This window comes from Aegilops tauschii, chromosome 2 (genome assembly GCF_002575655.3).
Source record: "Aegilops tauschii subsp. strangulata cultivar AL8/78 chromosome 2, Aet v6.0, whole genome shotgun sequence".
NCBI classification, from domain to species: Eukaryota; Viridiplantae; Streptophyta; class Magnoliopsida; order Poales; family Poaceae; genus Aegilops; species Aegilops tauschii.
In genome coordinates this window covers 220,740,208-220,755,888 of record NC_053036.3, presented here as the reverse complement: position 1 = coordinate 220,755,888, position 15,681 = coordinate 220,740,208, and the positions used below count along the sequence as shown (strand labels likewise).

At 41.9% G+C, this 15,681-nt stretch overlaps 1 protein-coding gene across 2 annotated transcripts; it reads right to left on the bottom strand.

Annotated features, from left to right (window-relative positions):
* Positions 1-742: 742 nt before the first annotated feature.
* Positions 743-5,309, bottom strand: LOC120973259 (uncharacterized). 2 transcript variants are annotated; one of them, XM_045232938.2, is made up of 9 exons: positions 4,800-5,309; positions 4,595-4,730; positions 3,546-4,488; positions 1,883-3,449; positions 1,695-1,799; positions 1,458-1,538; positions 1,297-1,377; positions 1,138-1,218; positions 743-1,055 (listed from the first exon to the last, which is right to left on the bottom strand). In XM_045232938.2, the coding sequence occupies exons 4-9, from the start codon at positions 3,262-3,264 to the stop codon at positions 959-961; spliced, it is 1,827 nt and encodes a 608-aa protein (XP_045088873.1). In that variant the 5' UTR covers positions 3,265-3,449; positions 3,546-4,488; positions 4,595-4,730; positions 4,800-5,309; the 3' UTR covers positions 743-958. The 2 variants fall into 2 exon arrangements, with proteins under 2 accessions (XP_045088873.1, XP_040254595.2); XM_040398661.2 differs by lacking the exon at positions 4,800-5,309 and having other exon boundaries at positions 4,595-4,789.
* Positions 5,310-15,681: the final 10,372 nt, after the last annotated feature.

Genomic DNA, 15,681 nt, shown 5'->3' with positions numbered 1-15,681 from the left:
CCACATCTTTCCTGGGACTTTGCTCCTATAGCACACCTTTCTTTTTATTAGATTATATAGCACACCTTTGACTAATAGTTGGACAAAATAACACAAATTGATTTTTTCCATTCTTTTCCACGTCCAGACCCACAGCTCACTTTTGTTAGGACGACATTGCCCCCAGGCCGTTTCCTGGTCATAACGAAACGATGACAGAATGAAGCACTACGCCGCCTCGTCGTTCCTTCTCCCGACACCACCACCTCGCTGTGCCAGCTCCCTGGCGAGCCGCCGTCTCGTCGTGCCTCCTTTCCCGCACCACCATCTTGCTGTTCCTCCTCCCCCACTTGCCGCCCGTACCTATGTAGCGCGTTCCTGTCCAGATGTACGTAGCTGCTCGTTGCGATGATGGCTGGAGAAGTGCTTGCTGTACATGTTGGGTGCTCCATCAGTTGTAGTTTGTAGCTGTTGGTTGCTCAGTTTGCTAGCTTTGTTAGCATATGGCTCAAATATTAGGACACAAACTACAAATTTTATTATGTGTTGATGGCTGTAGCAACTGTTGTAAGAAGATACGGATGCTTGTCTGTACGTATGTACTCAAAATTCAGATTGGGATCTAACATGTAATGATATATAATTTTGTTGGTATGAATATGATCAAAATTTCAACAGCATTTTCACGTAAAATTTTGACATGACCTCTCTATATTTCTGTACCATTTTCACATATCACAAGAATATATATGACAATCCAGAATTAATAAATATGATTTTATATTTGAAGCATAAGGTGAGTCCTTGTGTGACAAGTTGCATCCAGAAGCATAAAGTGAATAACCATCTTACTACACACACGAGAAGATCACAAGACATTTAAAGACAGAATTCAATCGAAAAACATCAACTTTGTTGAAGAAGTGGCATGAACCTAATCCAGATCACTAAACACATAACATGATCACAGAATGGCATGCTACACTCTTTTTCTCTTCCTCGGCGTGAGCTTTTTTGCGGCCTGCACAACTACTGTTGCTGGAGAAGCGGGAGTCCATGTTTCCATAGGAAGTTGCCTACATAATACATCAATTTCATGCATTAAAAATAAGACCAATGTTATACATAATTCAAAAAAACATCAAATTTGTTTTTCACCTCCTTGTGATTGGACCAGGGCTGCCTTGTAGGACAGCTAATGAAGATGTACCTCCAAGAGGGCTACGAAGAGATGATTGACTACAGAAAAAACCATTGTTTAGGATAAAAATGTGCCACACTTGTAGATATATTGAAGATAAGCCAAAAGAAATTTACCTCCTCGTTATAGGTCGAGGGCTAGCTTGTGGGACACCCAATGGAGACATCCCTCCAAGAGGGCTACGAGGAGATGATTGACTACACCAAAAAAAAGCATTGTTTAATGTAAAAACATGCACCATGTGTAGAGATATTAAAGTTAAGACCAAAAAAATTACCTCCTCGTCGTAGGTCGAGGACTAGCTTGTGGGACAGCCACTGGAGACATCTCTCCAAGAGGGCTACGAAGAGATGATTGACTACAGGAAAAGGCATTGTTTAAGTAAAAACATGCCGCATTTGTAGAGATATTGATGATAAGCCAAAAAAATAGATGACTGGCTGAACAATATGTAGTATGAGAAAAGAATATCTCACGCCCACTTGAGAAATTGAAAAGAAGCATTATTTTGTACCTCCTCGTAACAGGACGAGGGCTGACTTGTAGGAGAGCATCTCCTGGGATTGAACATTCAACATCAACTTCGGTGTTTGGTTTTATCTTTCTAGGTTTTGGTTTCCTGTCAACAAATTCAAACAATAACAAACTCGAGCAATATAAAAGAAAATATGAATTGAGAAAATGTGAATCAATATATATTACCTTTTCTTCACTCCATTAGTTGGGCAACCAGCTTGCCTATGTCCAAGTTGATTACACTTCTTGCACCTGTTTTGGCTTCCTAATTGACCTTTTGGTGGCGGTTTCTTTTTATAATGTCCTCCTCCCTTTTCAAGGCAACTTCTAAATCTCAACTTTCTTTTTCTTCCTACGGAACTTTTGGGGAGTGGTGCATGCAATACAAAGTCTAACTTAACATTAGGCCATTGCGATCTATCTGTGAGCGGCTCTACAACCCCCATATATGCTGCCCTAAACCTTTCTAGAGAGTAGTACTCATGAAGATAATCTTCCATCTTCACGTTCCTTTTCCCAATCAAGAAAACAAGTGCATGTTCACATGGTTTACCTGTGTGCTGCCACTCAAGGCACGTGCACTCACTTTTCTCTATGTTAACCACATGCCTCAAATTGTCTTTGTTGATGTCCCTGACCTCACCTTTCCAATTACTTGATTTGGTAACTTTCAAGTGCCCAAGCCCTCTTGTTCTGTTATTCACTTGTTGTACAACTGCTGGCAACATCCGTCCTTGTAGCTTCTCCCCAATCTTTCTCCTTGTTGCAACCAGTTTCATTATCTTTCCATTAAGCATGTCATCTAACACATCTACGGGGAGATCTTTGGTTCCTTTTATCCAGTTGTTGAAGGTCTCTGCAAGGTTGTTATGAATGTAATCACACTTGATCTCGGTGTCAAAACTAGACCTCATCCACTTCAGATTATGGTAATCTTGCAAGTACTTGCCCACAGGTTGGCTAGATTCTAGAACCTTCGAGAAGTGGTACTCAAACATTGAAGGTCTATATGTCTTGCCTGCAGCCCACATGCGTCCAATTATGTCACCATTGTATCTTTTCGAAAAATTCTGCATTAAATGCCTAAAACACTCCCTCTGTTCTGCTTGAGGGAAAACTTTCTTAACTGCATTTTCTAGGCCTTTACAGGCATCAGTACATATAGCAAGCTTTGAAATTGGCCCTAATGCTCTATGCAACTGTGTCATGAACCATGTCCAATTATCTTCATCTTCAACCTCAATAAAACCAAATGCAAGAGGAAACATCCAATTATGTCCATCTAAAGCTGTGCATGCAGCTAAATGACCATTCCACTTTCCATTCAATGCAGTTGAGTCAATGCTAAGATAAGGCCTACATCCAGCATGGAATCCATCTACACAAGGCTTAAGTGCCATAAAGAATCTGTGAAAGTAAACTTTACCTTTTGTTATTTTAGTATCGACCTCAACAATGCTTCCAGGGGATCTAAGTTCCATCTCTGCTTTGAAATTGAATAGGTAACGAAAGCTACTACCCCAAGAACCATATATCTCGTCCTTTGCTCTCTCCCTCTCCCCTTCCATACAGTGTGATAGCCAGTGGTTACATTCCAGTCTTCCTCCAACTTTTCTTGTAAATCCTTGCAACCAATGTTTGGAGCTTTCCTCAAAATTTTCTTAGACCTTTCTTGAACCCAATCTTGCGAGGCCATTGCTGAATTTAGCCTGCTACTTGAAACACATGTGTGTGCCGGTCCTATCTGGTTAACCTGCATACATCACAAAGTTGTTAGCGTTGCTACAATAATATGATGCTACCATAACAGAAATAACAGAAAAAGTCAAGTAAATAGCTATGTTAGTACCCTGGTCTTAGTCTTATCAGCCATAATACGACATGTTATTTTCCATGGACAATCCTCAGCCATACAATGTGCCATCCACCTACTCTTGTCAGCTCTGTGAGTCCCAAAGTTGAATTCTTCATTAATTGCCCATTGCCTCACAGCTCTCCTACAATCGATCATTGTTGGAAAGATTGAACCTTTCTCAACTTTTGGATGATCTTTGTCATATGACATTTCTATGTCTTCAGGAACTTGATCATCGACTGGTATAGCTCCCTCAGCCATTAACTCCTCATTAACATGGCACACAACAGCCGGAGTTGGATCATTTACTGGTTGAGCATCCTCAACCTCATCCTCAATTCCAAGTACCTCACACATGTTTTCCTGGGACATAGGAGCTATTATATCATCACCAATAGGAGTTATATCAAGAGTGGACCAATCAATGACAACTTCACCATCAGATTGCACATATCTCTCACTATTACGGAGCGCATTAGAATCATCAACACACGATGCACTACTAGCATTTGACTGGTAAACATCAGAACTTGAGCAAATGATGTTGTCTACTATCTCACTAGATGGGATATTTTCTGAGCAAGATGATGCCGTAAACCCCTTTGCAATGTCCACAACTTGAGCTAGCACAAGCAATTCTTTCTCTTCCCATCTTTCGAGAAATGATGTCAACAACTTCCAGTAGTTATCAATCCTCTCAACTGATTCAAAATGCTTGTCCTTGCACAAAATATGAACCTCCTGCCCACTCCCCCAAACAATTTTGGACCCAATTAATTCTGTCATTTTTTCAACCGTAAAACATTTCATGTTAACCTCAAACTCCACATCATGTTGGGCCACTTGATGCTCGCTGCCATCGTCAAGCTTTGCTACAAATCGAAGAATTCTAACAATTACTTTATAATTGACAACGCGCAACTCCGTACCTTCTTCCCTATACAATTTCAAATAGAATCAATGATTAGGCATAAGTATTCGTCAATATTGAGTTAACAATTCACATAACCATCCAATTCAAAAGCATATGTTGATCGACTAACCCTTCCGGAGCTACGCCCTCTGGCTCCAACCGTTCCGAAGCTGCACCCTCTGGCTCCATCTCCGCGAACAACACGTTCTACTCGTACTTGTGAAGACTGCCCACTAATTCTCCTCCTCCACCATAATCTCCATGGCCTAGGGTTCGTGAACACACATGTCAGACCAAGTGTGTGTGTGTGTGAGAGAGAGAGAGAGGGAGGCAACCTGTACGGGGCGGCGGCAGAACATATGTGTGATCCGTCAGGGAAGGAGAAGAAGCACGAGGAGGCGATGGCGGGATGAAGCACGTCGAGGTGGCCGCGCGCCCGCGAGGACGAACGACGAGGAGTCGGTTCAGGAAGGAGGCACGCCGAGGCAGTAGGTCGCTGGGGAGGAGGCACAGCTAGGCGGCGGCGCTGGGAGGAGGAACGACGAGGCGGCGGCGTGGTGCTTCGTTCTGCATCTCGTACGCCTTGATCGTTTCCTATGACCAGGAAATGACGTGGGGGCAAATTCGTCCAAATAAAAATAAGATGTGGGTCTGGACATGGAAAAGAAGGAAAAAATCAATTTGTGTTATTTTGTCTAGCTATAAGTCAAAGGTGTGCTATATAATCTAATAAAAAAAAGTGTGCTATAGGAGCAAAGTCCAGGAAAGATATGGCATTTTCTCAATTTGCCCCTCATTATATAGAGGTACCCAAGGGTACAATACAATATACGGAGGCTACCTATATACAGTCTAACACGCCTCCCTTCCCCACATCTCCGGTCGCCGTCTCCTTTCCCTGCCCCGCCGGATGCTGCCTCCTTCCCAGATCCCGCCGCCGCCCGCAACACAACCGGCACCGTGGCTGTCGCCCCGCACCAGATTCATGAGCTGCTATCGCTCCACCGCCGTGTACATGCAGTTCAACGCTGCAACCACAGGCCGTTCAATCTCTCCGTCGTGGACACGCCCCTCCACCTCCTGGTTGCTACTCATCCCGGTGTGGCCAGGCCGTTGGGTTCGCCGCCGATGTGATCAGCAGTCCAACCCGGCCGCCCCATGCCATTCACCGCCGCAGCTCCCAGGCCGACTGTGTCGAGCCACCTTCCGCCCGCACCTTGGGCTCCCGTATGCGTCCCCTACCCCAGCAGGTGCACACGTCCCTGCCCACCGTTCCCCTGTGTTGTTCTTTTGACCTTGAACTATATAGGATACAACTTTTATTTGATTTTCAGTTCACCTTTTGCGTTCTTTTCAGTTCATAAACTTTAATGTATTGATGAAATCCTGAAATATCATATGTGCACACTACGTATTTGTTCTTATGCCTACGAACAATTCTGCACTTGTGCTGTTATGCATCAGTTTTGGTCACCAAAAAAATGGAGGTTTAGATATGACAAAATGGATTAGAGCACCATGCCCTCACCCAGAAGTTTGAAAAAAAATCATTGCTTTCAATTCTAGTAAAATGTTTTTGTTTAAAACTGCACTGCTGATTCTTTCTGTAATGGGCTTTATATATTATCTTTCCTATGTCTTACTGTAGGAAAATATGGTGGCCTTCAGCAAGTAATCTTTCTCTAACGGGCATCCTATGCTGCGTGCTCACGGTGACCATAAGCATTGTAAGAAAAAGGTTTTGGTGTTCTTGTTTTGTTAAAATATAGCATGCAGAATGTTATAGAAAAATCCTGAAATTTGAGTGTGTATTTTACCTCCTTGTGGTAATGTGATCATGTTCAGATTTTGCTTCAGTATTTCTCTATAAGATAAAACATAAAGGAGTCAAGTGTATAGATACATAAGTTCAGTACAGAGATTTTTGGTTTGGTCAATCTGTAATCTATGGGTTTTATTTGGCCTAGGTTTCTAGATGTACTATCTTGTTGTGCCAAGGCAATCAAAAACACAAGTGTTGCTACTCTAATTCACCCCCGACACCTCGACAGTCGCCAGGCGTGACACGCCTCCTCCCAAGGACGTGCTCGCCTCCCCGCGCCTCCTGCCGGCAACGTGACCACTTCTCGCGGCAATGCGCCATGTGTGGCCCATGTTCCGGCGTCGCCCTCCGCGGCCTCAGCACACAGGCCGTTCAACTCCGCCACCTGACGCCGTTCACCTCCGCCACCTGACGCCGTTCACCACCACCAGTCCCCGTCCAAGGCTGCCCCAAAGACCCCGTGCGTTAACACCCCTGTCAACCCCGAATTTTGTTTCTCTCAGCTTCAAAAAGAGGTTCAGTTCAAAACTTGCAATGTCTCCAGGAATGTTACTACTGAATTTTTTCTGTTTGAGTTCATTTTGAATCCATGTGCCATTTTGCTATCTTTTAAAGGTGTTTGTTGTAATGCAGAAAACATTTTGTAATACCAAAAAACAAACGCTAGCAAAAAGTTCATGCTTAGAAAGTTTGTACGTTCATACATAGAAACTTAATAAGTTCAGGAAAAAAATTGAAAACAAAAAGATGTTGACTGTACATTGCTACCAATTTAGTTATCCATACCGAAGCCTTGATCTCTTATTTTTTTTATCAAAATAGGGGGCTTCCACACCAAATGGATCTCTGCTTCCGGCCGCGGTGGGAACACCAGGTATGCTACTCGTGTTTTTCCATGCTGGACACCAAGCAGCGCACATGAGAAAGATTGCTCTGCTTTTGTAGTTACTGTGCTAGTTTGTTGGGCAAAATGAAAATTACAGTTGAAGGAAGATTGAGGCTTAAAGTTCAGAGACGTTTTGAATAAAAGTTTTGATAGTGTAGTAGCTGAAAAACATAGGGCAGGTCTTGTAGTTTTGAACTTTTGGATGTGTATGTCAATTTTGAGTCAAGTAGCTTTTCAGATCAAAAATGATGTACCGTTAGTCGCTATATTGCTCAGTTCATGTGCAACCATTGGAGGAGTTCAAAAAATCAGAACTCGTCCATTCCCATAAAATTCTGTAAGTTTCATGTGTGTGCTGCTACAAATCTGAAATATTTTTCCAATCATACTAGTACTGATGCAATCACCTGAAAAAGTTGAAGAAAAATTATGTAAGTTGTAGACTATAAGTTGACATGCACACACGGCCATTCTGTAAGTTGTAGACTATAAGTTGACATACACATACAAGAGCAATTGGTCTGCCTGCTGCATACGGTGTTGGTCCACGTACACACTCCTCGAATCTCTCTTCTTTGGCTCCCAGCGGTGAAGATCTCCATGCCTCCCGTTTGAATTTTCAGTTAATTTTTAATTGAACTTGTACTGCTATTGATTCAGACCTGAGGGAAGAAGGCAGAACCTCTCTCTTGTTGGCATTAATTTTTCTCTCTCATCTCCATCTTCCTTTGTCAATCGAAAAAATTAGCGGCTAGCGCATAAATTGTGTATTTGTTAGATTGCTCTGCGTGCAAAGTGTAGAGATTCTAAAAATTAAAAAAGAAAACGTACAACGATACAGAGATTCTGTTGTTCTCTGGTTAGTAGTTCACCTTTGCTAAGTATAGCAAATTCTCTGGTTATTTCTAGCATAGCAAAAAATGTCATTGTGTTATGCATATAAAAGCTTTATAAAAATGCGCAAACTGTTGTGTTTATTGGTAACTCACGGCTGTGTGTAGCTCTTGTATGTCTTCGGAATACTTATGCATACTGTTGTTTGTACATATCTTCAGTATAAGTTTGGAAGGCTAGGAAGTTCTACCACCGACATACACCAAGTTCAGAGACGTTGCACGGAGTGAGCCGCCGCCGCCGTAAAAAATGGTTTATTAGCATATTGTTTTTTGGTACTTATGCATACGGTTGTAGAAGTGAAATTTGTTGGGTGCATGTGCAGAAAAATCGTCAGTCCAGTTTTCAAAAATTCTGGAAGTTTGTTTGATTCTATAAAATTCTGGAAGCTTCTTGTGTGTGCTGCTACAAATCTGAACTATTTGTCTAGACATTCTAGTACTGATACAATCGCCTAAAATAAGTTCAAGAAAAAATCAGTAAGTTTGGTGCGTGTGCTGCTACAAATCTAAAGTTCTTCTCGAGTCATTCTAGTACTGACGTCTCTTTTAGTCTGTAGCGGAGGGGATAATTTTATGCTCATTCTTTCATAGTATGAAGCTCATTTATAGTTTCTTTTCTCATTCTTTTAGTTAAGAAAATGTTTATTGACCTTGAAGCATAAACCTCTCGGCAATGTAACATTCTGCTGATATTTTAATAATCGGTAAGCTGTTGTAGTGGGACAAGGTCATCATCTTGAGGAGGTCAGTGAGGTCAGTGATACCATGCATGCTGAAACAATGGCCTTACACCAGGCTGTATCTATAACATGGGCTCTGGGATGCAGGCTGGTGCTGCTCTGGGTAGTAATACATGTACTGAGTGATACACAAGTTTGATTTTCACGGAAATTGAACTCCAGGATATGAAGTTTGATGGATGTGGAGGTTCTTTTGACCTTGAACCCTATAGGAGTTCAACTTTTGATTAAGTTTTAGTTCATCTTTAGCTTAGTTCATCAACTTTAATTTTCAGAAATATCGAGGATGTACTGTATTACTTTTAAAGGGGAGTTCATGTTTGGCTGGATTTGGCAGTTCATTTCCTATTTCTTTATAGGTTCATACACCAGTAAGGTTTGGTGGTACAATTTTTAAAACTGTAGCTGTTCGGCAAAAAGGTTCACTACCCCAATTAGGGGATTTTCAATCAGTAATGAGGCTGTTGTGGAGAAGCAAAATATTCAGTGTTCATGATGTCCAAATTCCAGTGATATGCCATTATATATTATTGGCATTGATCAAGTCATTTGCTGCATTTTTTCCATGTCTCAGTGTATAAGAGCTGCTAGTCAGTAGACTATGAGTTGTAGTCTGTAATGGCTGGCTGTTCTACACAGTGCACACACATGACCTAGGTGCAACCTATTTAATTGATTGATGTTTTCATTTTTTTGAACAGGAAGATGGGTCAAAAAAAGGAGCATGATCGGTTGCTCCTATAGCGTGTATCTAGACTAGTAGCTCTGCCAATGTTTGGTACAGGAAGTACATGTATTCATGTGGGTGCTTGAAAAGTTCTGTACAAGAATAGGTTGATGATTTTTGTGCTATGGATAATATGATTTATGTACATGTATTATATGTGTGGAAACAATTTCTGTTAGATGATGAAAGGAAAAAATGGTTTGAATTAAAAATATTGATTAGTATGAGTTAAAAATGGTGGTTCGGAATAAAAGAAATGGCAGAAATTCAAATTGTAAAAGTTCAAGCAAAAAAAGAAACCCCATGAAAATTCAAATGGTAAAAGTACAAGTTGTAAAATGAGAGAAGTTCAGAACATCGTTGTAAAATAATGTTGAGTTCAAAAAAAAGAAACAAACAAAACATTTTTTTGAATAAAATATCATTCAGTTTGACGATATAAACTATATAAGTACAGGGGCAATGCTACCGTAAACCATTGAAATTTTAAGAGAAAGAACTTACCAAAAAACAAAGTAAAAGTTTAATCTATGAAAACGTGCTTAGTACAAGTTCATACGGAGATCAGTTCGAGTACTTTGTTTCTGGAACGGAAAAAAGAATATGATAGGCTTCACCGTATTCAAAATTACTCTGTGAATAATACATCAGTACAAACACACACAAAAGATCAGTACAAGTACTCTGAGTTTTTTGACGAGAAAACAACACGATGGGTCTCACCGTATTTCCAATTACTCTTCAATGGTTGCGAATTTGGGAAAGCGTTAAACATGACTAAGTTTCGCATTTTCGATATCTTTCTAACGGTATATTATTTGCCCCATTTCGACAAACTTTAAAAAAAATTGCGTTCGAAATCAAATTTAACTGTATTCGAAATCGAGTTTAAACCGTAAGGAATTAGAAAAACATTTCTATACAAAAAAGTTGCGCATTTTCCATAGCTTTCCAACGCCGTATCAGTTGCGTTAATCCAATAAACCGTTTGCAAAAAATGCGAAAATACCTTTCGCCCAAAATTTCACCATTTTCCAAATTACTTTTAAATCGTATAGAATTTGAAAAACATTAGATATATGGAAGAAGCGGATTTTCACCAGCTTTCCAACGCCATCTTATTTGCTCAATTCCGACAAACCATTTGAAGATTAAGTCCAAAATACGATTCGCGTTTTCGGTTTTAAAAAAACGTTTTTTTTTTAAAACTGATCTTATACCGTGACGATTTTGCCAAAAATTCCTATGTATTTGTAATGTAGATGTGAAGAGCTTTCCAACGATATATTACACGCCCCATTCTGACGAAATGATGATCAGTTTGACGTGATGAAAATCATCAGTACAACCGCCTCTGTTACGCGAAACAGAATAGCCCAGATGTAATTGATATATAGTGTTACTATTCATCATCCAGGGTACAGAATAAGTTATTCTTCACCCGAGGTAATCTTACGATCGCTTTCCAAATAAATTATGTTTAAAATATAAATAGTTACATGCGTATTGATTCAATATGTAAAATTTGGTATAAAAAAACAAAAATATAGGTTATAAGACCAGAAAAATCACATTCTATGTATGTTTTACGCTATGTTTTTACATTCGTAATTTTACGTAACATAAAATATTTTTTACGGCGAGTACATACTTTTTTACGTTATCTTTTTATGTATGAAATACGACAAAATTTATGAAATGTAAAAATACGGTGCATTGATGTCAAAATAGAGAGGAGGTGAAGAATAACTATTCCTCACCCAGGATGACGAATAGCGCGACCCGATATATATATAGGACAAATGTTTCCTACAAGCAGTGGTAGTTACCACCACTTGCGTTTTGTATGTTGTATGTAGTATCTGTCGAAACCGAGAGTATATACGTGTACTATGTAGTATATAACAATGATTAGGTAGTATATATAGGGAAAATCCATCCTACCACCCGGTGGTAGTTACCCCACATATTTCATATACTACCAAGTGGTACTATATATATATTATTTTATTATTTTAAATATGTTCATATACTCTATCTAAGATATATACACCCTGGGTGGGGAATAGTTATTCTTCACCCCCTCTATTTTACCACCAATGCACTGTAATTTTACGTTCCGTAAGTTTTGTCTTATTTCTGACGTAAAAAGAGACCGTAAGAAAATATATAATCGCCGTAAAAAATATTTTATGTTATGTAAAATTACAAACGTAAAAACGTAGTGTAAAATATACATAAACTCTAAATTTTCTTGTCTTATGACCTATATTTTTAGTTTCTTATACCAAATTTTACGTAGTGAATCAAAGGGAATGTAACTATTTGAATTCCAAATGTAATTTAATTATGAAGTGATCATAAGATTACCTCAGGTGAAGAATAACTTATTCTACACCCTGGGTGATGAATAGCATCACTATATATATACATATATACACACACACACACACACACACAAAAACGAGATCTTTTTTTGGCATATTCAAAGTTTGAGATTGCTAGCCAGGCCTGCCGCCTGGTAAAATGTACCAGAAAATCAAACCATAGGGTACAATCGTGATTTCTTACCGTGGGAAAAAAATGGAGGCGAAACGATGAATTCATGTTTTCATTCAAACAAGAATATGCTGGTAGTTAATGTAAATGTTTTCAAATAACACATGGTTCACTCACGAAAGCCGTGTGCCTACCAAACCGTGGCCGATGCCCCCTGCCACGCGCACAATCTGAGTCGTGCATTTTGATTGGCCAGAACCCAAACCCCACGGATCGTACGTCTGCACCGTTGGATGCTCCTCGATAGAACGGTGATCCTCATCCCTTTCGACATCACATGCAGTTCCGGTTCATGTAAATATTTTCAAATAGCACACGGTTCACTCACGAAAGTCATCTACCTACGAACATTTTCTCTTTGTGCACACGAGCGCTTAGAGGCAACCGTTTGCATAGGCCTTTCTGCGCGGCGACCAGGGATATGTTTCATCCTTTTCACCTAGGCCGCCACCCCCCACCGCCCGCCCGTGTTTCACTCAACTAGTCCACCCAATCTCCATCGACAACTCCCCCTCCCCCAGATCCACAACAGAACCCTCTCCGGCGCCGGCGTGCTCACCCCGGCCATGTGCCCGCTCTTCGGCGTCAAGCCTACCTCCACTGCCGTTCCCAACACACGGCTGCCCGTGCCTCGCTGTCTTCATTTGCTCGCTAGCAACCCTCGAGCATATCGAACCTGTAACCCTCGCCTCTCCTATGGCCCGGCCGGGTTTGCATTAAGAAGCCTGTTAGTTACTACTCTCCATCGTGGTGAGGCATATATCCTCACAATCCCTCTTCCTATTTTGTTCCGTATGTTCCCAAATTGGCTATAAAATAACGGAGAGCGTATATATGTTCATTATCTACCTTCCTAACTAGTACATATAAGCCGTATTTGTTCCAATAAGTTACTGCCGATTTACAGATCGCAGGCGCCCGAGTCACAAAAACTTAACAAATAAGCCATACATTTTCTAAATTATTGCATGACATGTTTAGACAGCTTCATACCAAGTTGTTAATTTTATGCTTATCCTCCTTTCTTGAGTCTCGCATGTGTTCTCTGTAGATGCCGAGTAGCAGCGACAACACTCATGCTTCAGGACATGTATCTTCATCTGATTCCGACAACCCTAGGTCTTCAGCAGATGGTGAGGGATCAAGTAATCTTGAACGGGATAGAGCTGGAGCAATTACCCTTCCGGTCAGGACATGGAGGAACGCTCCAAGGAAGCCCACACACCAGCCTAAAGGTATATATGAAGTAATCAAGATCAATTTAAAGTCTCGGGCTCCAACTAAACTAGATAAAGCACGCACGAGGTTCAGGAGTGTGTGTGGAATTGTTGGCAGGGCAAGGCTCAACATTAATCTGCCGAGGTTTCGGAAGGCTGACAGAAGAACACGGAGAAGGATAGTCCGGGAGATCATGGATCACTTCAACGTTCCAGAGCAGTGGAGAATGCAGGTGGAACACGCTGCACTGAAGAAGGCTAGGGATGCTTGGAGAAACTGGAAGCACGTGTTGTACAAGAAGTATTTGAGTGAAGGCAAGGACCTGGAAGGTTCTATAGGAACTCAGGGCCATGTGACATTCTGTCTGATGCTCTGGAAACAAGAGAGCCCCCTGGCTGTGCAAAGGGTATAGGTGTTAATGTCCCGCACAAGAGGGCTTTCACACTCAGCAAAGAAGAGAGGCTCATGATGAAAAAAGCGAGGAGTAAAATGAAGCAGAATGAATTGTATGAAAGGTTGAGGAAGGACATGTATCCGACTATTCGAAAGGATATTGAGGAGTCAATGATGATGCAGAAGACTCTAACACTGACAGATAGCCAGCAGATGGGAGGGGAGCCGGGCATGGAGGATGCTACTTATTGCGCGACAACACCGCACAAGAGTAGTTGTGCATCAGCTGACCCCAGCGACACTGAGACTGCAGCTGCTCATGATGATGCTATTTCTGATCTATCTGGAAGGAAAGACAGACTGAAGGGCGTGCTTACACATTATGAAGGTACATTAAAATGTGCAACAGCCTGGGTTTGCCCACCCTTCTTGGAAGAGGGCCTCTTGTTGGACAATGTGCCATTGAAGCCAGGCTGTGTGAAGTGCTACGTGACTGAAGTAAAGCCTGGATTCGATGAATTTGCCTGAGAATGTCCTAGGAGACTTTGATGAGCAAAAGAACTTGGGAGAAACACTGTTACATCACATCCAGTGGCCACAAAAGGAAATAGAGTTCATCGATGAGATCCCTGAAGCCCCGCCAAGAGCAACCAATGTCGCCCCTCAACCGGTGACGCTCTCCTTGCCACAGAAGCTCTTGTGTGCTTCCCCCAATGAACCTAATACTCGTAATCCGACGGCTGATGCATCAACCTGTGATCAGCCGGCCTAACTTTGTGCCGTACAGGCCGTGTCATCCTCCGCCCCAGAGCAGCCAGTGACAAGGCCTACAACTGCTGAAGACGCACCACCGGTTCAGATGCCGGTCGCTGAAGCAGCGGGGGGAGACCCACCTACAGCACATGCTCAGCAGACCAACCTGGTGGAATGGACTACTAAGCAGTCTGATGCTTCAGAACCGCCTGCTAAGCAGTCTTTAGGTCTAGAACCGACTGCTCATCAGTCTGTCAGTCCGCAGTCGCGTGATCAGCATACCAATGCGTCAGCACTTCCTACTCAGCAAACCAATGCGTTGGCACGGCCTCCTCAGCACACCGACAAGTTGGCACCACCTGCGCAGAAACCCGACATAGCTTCAACGCATGGTCAGTAGTCCGATGCCTCTGCTCCTACAGCCCAACAGTCCGTCACAGCAACACTGCCAGCTCAGCGATCCGACATAGATAAACCGTCTGCTAAGCAGTCCGTCGAAGCTTCACCGTCTGCTCGACAGTCTACCTTATAGCCAACCAGACGTTCTGCCAGAAATGCTTCAAGTACCAAGAAGGAAGCGACCAAAAAGGCTGCACCCGCGAGGAACGCGGCGGGAGAGCGAAGAGGAAAGAGAACGTTTGCCTCTTACTTAAAGCACTCATCGCCCAGAACCAAATTAACACCAGGTTGTTCGAATCGGGGAGTAATATTATTTCTGACGGCATGAATGATGAAGAAGTAGAATTGTTGCTTGCAAGAAGTAAAGCAGTCATACTTGAAGCACACAATTACGTCCATGGCCAGCCATTTCTTGTTGGCGAATACTTTGATGAGTGCAGCTCCAGTTGCCGCGAGTTACATGAATATTGCATGGATCAAATGTCAGTAGGTCTTCATGGTTTGCTAGTCCACTACAATAGAGATCATTTTCGACATGATGCTGGTTCCTTCAATATGAGTTTCGAGGACTTACATCTCTTCTTGAACTTCAACGAGCTCGATGCCACTCTTGTTAGATGCCTGATTTTGTAAGTACTTAACAAACTCTGATCAACTTCTCCATACAAGGCTGTAAATGATAAACATCTAACTGCATTTTATTCCTCTCAGGGGATTGAACGCACAAAGAAGAAAAAGGGTGAGCGTGTATTTCATAGATCCTGCATTAGCAAATGGCACAACATTAGATGGTAAGGACCTACGGGACTGGGCCATTAACACGG

Excerpts from the sequence above, each read along its gene's own strand:
- LOC120973259 (XM_045232938.2), bottom strand. The coding sequence starts at position 3,264 with ATGGAAGGGGAGAGGGAGAGAGCAAAGGACGAGATATATGGTTCTTGG. Across the intron at positions 1,539-1,694 it reads CCTCGTCCTGTTACGAGGAG|TCAATCATCTCTTCGTAGCC; the intron begins GTACAAAATAAT and ends CTTTTCCTGTAG. Across the intron at positions 1,056-1,137 it reads CCTGGTCCAATCACAAGGAG|GCAACTTCCTATGGAAACAT; the intron begins GTGAAAAACAAA and ends TGTATTATGTAG.